At 43.1% G+C, this 7,397-nt stretch overlaps 1 protein-coding gene across 1 annotated transcript in view; it reads left to right on the forward strand.

Moving 5' to 3' along the window:
* LOC107747754 (plexin-D1-like) overlaps window positions 1-7,397 on the forward strand; it is a 68,786-nt gene that overhangs the window by 48,442 nt on the left and 12,947 nt on the right. The window contains exons 16-23 of the mRNA XM_016562347.1: window positions 980-1,119; window positions 1,203-1,382; window positions 1,732-1,816; window positions 1,921-2,187; window positions 3,125-3,184; window positions 4,455-4,572; window positions 4,919-5,026; window positions 5,722-5,834. Coding sequence (XP_016417833.1) covers window positions 980-1,119; window positions 1,203-1,382; window positions 1,732-1,816; window positions 1,921-2,187; window positions 3,125-3,184; window positions 4,455-4,572; window positions 4,919-5,026; window positions 5,722-5,834 — 1,071 coding nt within the window. The remainder of the gene's footprint in view (window positions 1-979; window positions 1,120-1,202; window positions 1,383-1,731; window positions 1,817-1,920; window positions 2,188-3,124; window positions 3,185-4,454; window positions 4,573-4,918; window positions 5,027-5,721; window positions 5,835-7,397) is intronic.

Below are 7,397 nucleotides of genomic sequence, written 5' to 3' on the forward strand. Positions count from 1 at the left end.
TATCTAATTTCTAATGTTTTATGTGCAGATTAAATAGGTTAAACTTTTGGCTAGTCTCCCGAGGCCACAGGTGGGCGCAATGAGCAAAATAATGCAGCGCATTAAATTGTCAACGCAACGAAGTAACTGTCTATAAAAAAAACGTGCATTATGTCTACATTAACTCATATAAATCAAATATAATTTCGTAAATTGCATAAACAATTATGAACAAAACAGCATCACGTATTTATGCATTGCTTAATCCAAAGAGCCGAAGCGCCATTCACACAGACTGCATTTAAAAACATATGAGACGCAGTGAAAAGGAATAAACCTCCACAAAAATGTGCGGCGTGTTTTCTTAAAGTTTAAAATGTTTTAACTTTGCATGGCTTTCTATACATCTCTTGTGTGAGACGTGAGTGCAGCAGTCATATTTGTCTGTCTAGAAAATGTGCTGAATATGCATCTGTGTGAAGGGCTTGGTTTCGGTTTTAACCTAATCAAGATCTTCGTATATGTATATGTTCACATGTGTAGCAGCGCTGACATTCACTCTGCATGCCACATTACTTCTCAGTGACATGCTAGTTTAAACTAACCTTCCAGAAACATTTATGGTTCTTGATGTGATCAAAGCTGCTGCTCTCTGACTTCATCAACACAGCTTTAGCTGCTTAAAACATGCTGAAACCTGCTAACTGTGCTACAGCATTCAGTGTTAAAGCCTTGCTGCTGGAAAATCCAGCTAAAGCCTGCTGAAAGTGGTCTCTGGAACATAACAGGGGGTTTGTAGTTGTTCCTCGCTGGTTTAGCTGCTTGGCTGGTAGATCTTCAGCCTGTCACAACAGCTGTATTTTGGAAAAGTAGATTTGTTGCTGGTCTGCCAGCTCTTTCCAGCGTGACACTCAGTCAGTCAGATCTGGGAGCAGATTCAACCATAATTTGTTTTTAACACTTCAAATAAGTTTTTTTTTCTCGGTCCTCCACGGCACAGGAGCCCAGGCTGCTGGAGTTCAGGCCGCGGCAGGGTCCCCTCGCTGGAGGAACCAAACTCACCATCCACGGCCAGTTCCTGGACGCTGGATCCACTGTCAACGTCGAGATCAACCGGACTCAGAACTGCACCGTCTTCATGTGAGCGCGTGTTCGTGGCGGGTCGTGTTTCACTGATATATCACTCATCTGCTGCTCATCACGTCTGTGGTATGCTTCTGCAGGCTGTCCAGTGACGTCATCGAGTGTGTGATGCCTCCAGCCGAAGCGGCCGCCGCTGAGAACGTGTCGGTGTGTGTGGTGTATGACAGCCAGCCGTGCCTCAGCGCTTCACCCAGCTTCACATTCACCTACGAGAAAAACCCTACTATCAGTCACATCAGACCCAACAGAAGCTTCCTCAGGTACTGAACCTGCAGAAGTCTAGTGTTGCTGTTCATAACCATTTACTGTAGACTCTGCATGGCATGGGAAACAGTATGCATTATGCAAGCCGGTTCATTCATTACATTGGAAATGGAAGGTCTGGTTGAGTGCATTGCATCGTGGGATACAGTATTTTATGCAGGGTGGTGTGTTGTTTACTGCACATGTTGGCCACATTTCTACTGTATTCTACTGCATGCTGTGCACAATACAGCCTACATGCTGCAGAATCTAGTATGCTGTTCCAAACACAGAGATCTTCTATGGCTTTACGTGTGACTTAGATCTCCATTGCTCTGAGTTAATGTAATTGTGATGGTGTTGCAGCGGTGGTCGCAGTATCGCGGTCACTGGACACGGCTTCAATCTGGTGCAGTCTGTCAGGATGGAGGTGTCTGGAGTCGGACAGACGGTGAGATAAATAATGCTTTGTTTATTGGATAGAGATCAAAGTGCTGGTGTGTGTGTGTGATATTTCAGTCTGTGCGCTCGTTCATCTGGATGTCATTTCCGCAGATCTGCTCCTGTGTGTCGTCTACTCTGATCGTTTGTCAGTCTCCTGCCGCAAATCAATCCCAGCAGGCCACGGCACACTTCTACCTCAACGAGGTGCTGTACAGAGGAGAGGACGCGTCTCCATCAGGACGAGGGCCGGACGAGGACGAGGAGCCTCACGCTGATGCCTTTCACTTCGAATATGTAGAGGATCCGCAGTTCTATACGGCCAACAAAGAGAAACTCATCAAACATCATCCTGGAGAGCCTCTCATCCTCATCATCAATGTGAGTGTGTGTGTCGATCATCTAGACCTAGACGGCATCTTAAACTAATCATTGAAACAAAAATGAAAACATACACTCCTTCAGGTGATCATAGATGTAGATGAGTTTGTTTGTTCATTGGAACAGATTTGGAGAAATTGCATCAGTGTCTCAGCAATGGATGCTCTGCAGTGAATGGGTGCCGTCAGAATGAGAGTCCAAACAGCTGATAAAAACATCACAATAATCCACAAGTAATCCACAGCACTCCAGTCCATCAGTTAACATCTGGAGAAGACAAAAGCTGAAACAAATCCAGCATTAAGACTTTTTATTAATTTTAAACCATTGCTAAAATATGAGTCCATAATCCATAATAACGCTTCCTCCAGTGAAAAAGTGAATTATGCGTTATTATGGATTACTCACTCACTCACTCACACACACACACACACACACACACACACACACAGACACACAGACACACACACACACTCTCACTCACTCACTCACTCACTCACTCACTCACTCACTCACTCACACACACACACACAGACAGATGTGGTAAGTGTTGGGGAAGTCCAGATCTGTGTGGCAGGATGTTATGAGTTTCTGAGGGTCAGACAGGAAGTACCTAACGGGCGCAGAAGAGCCAGGGAGTTTTATTTTCATTCTCTCCTAAAGAATTGGAGAGGAAGGAAGGAAGGATGAAGACGTGAAGCCGGTGTCTGTGTGTTTGCAATCAAAGACTGCGGCTAATTATCATAGGACGTTTAGTTGTTCATATTTGTGTTACACTGTGTCCTAAACAGCTGTGATGAGTGACAGGACATTCCGTCAATCACATGGTTTGTGTTTCCACTGTGAAATACTGGAGAGAATCCTCCATCACTTATAGTATCTGTATATTTAACATAGACACATAGTCTCATGAAGCGTTTGTGTGCTGGTGTGTCAGAAAGGGCCGAGCGAGCTGGACCTGATGGATCTGACGCTAATCACGCTACAGCGTAAGCATGTTCATCACTGGAGACTCTTATCTGCTCATCAACCAGCACGGGAACTTTCTTTAGTGTGCTCAACATCAGACACCAAAACAAGCGCTGATCAAGCCCTGAACCGCCCTTATATCAGCACGCCTGTTTTCATGACTGAAATCCCCTGCTCTTTGTTTGGTCTGATTGTGAAACAGCAGCAGCTATATTTAACACGCTGCGATCTGAAGGCCGTGACGCAGCTAATGAAGCAGAGAGAGCACTGAATGTCTGAAGAAACACACGTCAACAAACATCTGAGTCTGAGCTCCAGGCAAGCATTCAGAGCGCTTTCTCATGACGAATGCTGTTTCATGGGAACGGGAGCACGGCTGTACGTTTGCACTGTGTTTATGCCACATGTATAGATCTGCATTCTGCCGGTTTTCCCATGTTTTATTAACAGCTCTAATGGAGAGTGACTGCGAACATGGAGATTCTTCCATCATGTCCATCCACGTCTATATGACTCTCATCTGTGGAACACATAAGATAACGTAAAGGATCTCTGAACGGAGCATCATAAAAGTAGCCCAAGACTGTTGATTCAAGTGATCTGAAGCCGTGTGACAGATTTATATGTGAGGAATAGACCTGACTATCATTAATTTGCTGAAAACCTTCTTTTCCACCACGGTTGTTCTTTCTACAGCACCGTTCCAGTCAAAATCATTTCAGTTGGTTATTGGATTCTGGATGGAGTGTTTTGATCACTGGGAACACAAGTGACGAGCAGCATTCAGTTTAAAATGTGAGAAGCACAGATGATGGCAGTGTTCAGAAAGACCAGGTGATTTCAACAGACTCAAACACAATATCAGCGCTGGCCAACTGTGAACAAACCTCTGCAGAGACAGAAGAGTAGAGCAGAATAGAATAGAATACAATAGTCATAGTCATAGTCACCTTTATTTATATAGCGCTTTTAACAATACAGATTGTGACAATAACAATACAATACAATAGAATAGAGCAGAATAGAATAGAATAGAGCAGAATAGAATAAGAATAGAGCAGAATAGAATAGAACAGATCAGAATAGAATAGAGCATGATAGAATTGAATAAGAATAGAATACAATAGAATAATAATAGAATATAATAGAATAGAGCAGAATAGAATAGAATAGAATAGAATAGAATAGAACGACAGTCAGACACTCCAGGATGATGGGACACTCGTGACGGTCCTCTGTTCTGTGTGTGTTTGAGCTTCATTTGTGCTTGAGTCTGATCTTCCACGGGTGTGTTGCAGGTGCGTGTGGGTCATTTCTGTAAGGTGATAGCGATGGTTCAGATGGGTGGAGGCAGTGAGCTGGCCATCGTCATCTCCATCGTGGTGTGCTGTGTGCTGCTGCTGCTGTGCACTGTGGGTACGTCTCTCTTCATACACACACTCATCAGACAGCAGATTTGTGATGTTACAAACCTGTAGAGATGCTCAGATGTTCTGGATGACCTTCGGATCGTCTCAGATCCTGCTGAAGATCAGGATCATCAGCTTTAGAGAGACACACTGAGACAATCTGAAATCCACGTACAGTTTCAGTTCAGCATCTCACTCTGATGATTATGATTGTAATGCACTTTGTACTGGTTTTTAATGCAGAAGAGAAGCATTTCCACTAGTGATCTCTTGGACTGTTTGTAAGCTGTTGTACGTGTGTGTTTCCAGCATGAATAACCCCTTTGTGTGTGTGTGTGTGTGTGTGTGTTCAGCGCTGGTGGTTTACTGCACTAAGAGCCGCAGGGCAGAGAGGTATTGGCAGAAGACTCTGTTACAGATGGAGGAGATGGAGTCCCAGATCCGTGATGAGATACGCAAAGGTAACTAACACACACACACACTCACTCACACACACACACACACACACAGCGCTAGTTCCAGAATCAGCTTGTAACTTTTCACCACAAACCACTGCTTCACATAGACTGTAGTGTGTGTGTGTGTGTGTGTGTGTGTTCTGGTATATATGGTTTATGAGTATGAGATTATACAAATGTGTATAATGAAATGGGTACTACAACGTAAACATGGTTTATGAGGTTTACCCTTCCTGTGTCCCAGTAACCCAAAAGGCTTAAAAAACATACTAAACTGTGTTTTTTGAAAGTCAAAAAATGCCTGTAGTTTTATGTAAGGGGCAGGGTTAGAGTACGAGGATAGAAAACGCACTAGAAAAAAACATTACGGAGAGTCCCCGTAAACCACATATGCAAGAATGTGTGTGTGTGTGTCTGGTGTGTGTGTGTCCAAAGCCATTTAAAAACCAACCTCTTCATATTAACACTGTAAATTATATTCTCACAGTGAATCAGAGTTTGAGCTGAAACACACAAACAGTGTTCAGACAGAAAACTCAATCACTGTAAGAATGCATGACACATCCTCAACGGGGAAAACAGTTCATGCATGAAACGAAGAGCACATCTTTTTCTGCATACTCTGATGTTTTGTGTTGGGGTTGATGTTTGTGGTTTAGTCACACGTGTGATGGCAGCCGTGTGTTTGTGTGTGGCAGGTTTCGCGGAGCTGCAGACTGATATGACGGATCTGACTAAAGAGCTAAATCGCACACAGGGAATCCCCTTCCTGGAGTACAAGCAGTTCGTCACACGCACCTTCTTCCCCAAGGTTTGATCGCTACACACACGTGCCATTACACATGTACAAGCCATGAATTACAGCTCAATGATGGAAAACACGAGCAACACTGAACTTACAAGATTAGATAGAGTTGACTGTTTGGTGTGTGATGTGCTTAAATAGATACTCAGAGATGTTTGTCAGTATTATCTCAAGAGTTGATGTGAACTGTAAGTCGCATTTAAATGTATGAATGCCTTTGCATTGCATATCAAACCAAGTGATGTTTATTTTAAAGGAAGAAGCACAAGCACACTTTTTCAAGCAAAACATCAGAGAATTATTAGAATTATGACACAACAGATATAACGGAATAGATATCGTGACACTTTCCGTCAGATGCTGGTGGATGATGTTGGTCGTTCATGTGATTCTCTACACTTCATACATCTGCTGAAATCCTACAGCCATACTAAAGATCACTGTCAGAGCAACTGGTGAAAAATGCCTGGATAAACTAAAGCTAGTTGTGAGGAACCTCTAGCATTATCTGTCTAAACACGACACTTGGTCTGATATTTCTATATGTGAAACTGGTCTTTTTTTATTTGAGACACTGGATTGGAGGATTTGTCCATCGTACAAATGATTTGTAGTTTATTAAAGAGTTAAAAGTCTTCAGCCAGGGCAGATACAGGACTATTATCCCCTACTCTCCAGTGAAAACCGCAAATGTTGCAATTTTCCAGTCTTAGTGACTGCACAATACTGGGCACAAAGACAAGAAACTCCTGAATACTCCCTCCAGCGCACTGACACAACAGACAGCATTTAGGGGAATTCTGTGTGTGTTTGCTGCTAATAGACTTTTACTGTGAGCTCAAACACACTGCAGTCCTGCTCTGCCTAACCTGGGATGGGAATCAAAAGAGACTTGACTCTGATTCAGTTCCAGTGCTCCACTGATGTTAAAGGTGACATATCATGAAAATCTGACTTTTCCAGGTTTTAAGTGCTATAATCCGGTCCCCGGTGCATCTACCAACCAAGGAAACGTGAAAAAGATTAACCCAGTAACTTTGTTTTGGGAAGCCTTTTTCTGCAAGCGTCTGAGAAAACTAATGTGTCTGATTTCGCTCTCTTGGTGACGTGGCAAAGGGATCTCATTATAATATTACCGCCCCTTCATCTGTAAGTTTACAGCCAGGGGCGCCATCGTTTTGATTTCACAAGAGCTCTAATGCTACGGTGAAAGTTTGAGCAAAACATGCTAACTGTTCTGTGTTTGGCTGCACAGACGAGCACAGAACACTGTTTAGAGAGAAAACCGTATATCAGAAGTTTAAACTCGTATGGTTTAAAACGCATGATTTCAGCGTGATAAACATGATAATCAGAACCAAAAAAGATTTTTTTAGCAGGTACGAGCTGTAATGGCGCAGCTCTATTCTATAAAGGGGGCGGGGAGCAGCAGCTCATTTGCATTTAAAGAGACAGGCACGAAAAACAGCGTGTTTCTGCTTCCACTCAAAATAGGCATTTTCAAAATGATATAACAAATGATCTGTGGAGTATTTTGAGCTGAAGCTTCAGACACATTCTGGGGACACC

This window comes from Sinocyclocheilus rhinocerous, unplaced genomic scaffold (genome assembly GCF_001515625.1).
Source record: "Sinocyclocheilus rhinocerous isolate Xijiao unplaced genomic scaffold, SAMN03320098_v1.1 scaffold1551, whole genome shotgun sequence".
In the NCBI taxonomy this organism is placed as follows: Eukaryota; Metazoa; Chordata; class Actinopteri; order Cypriniformes; family Cyprinidae; genus Sinocyclocheilus; species Sinocyclocheilus rhinocerous.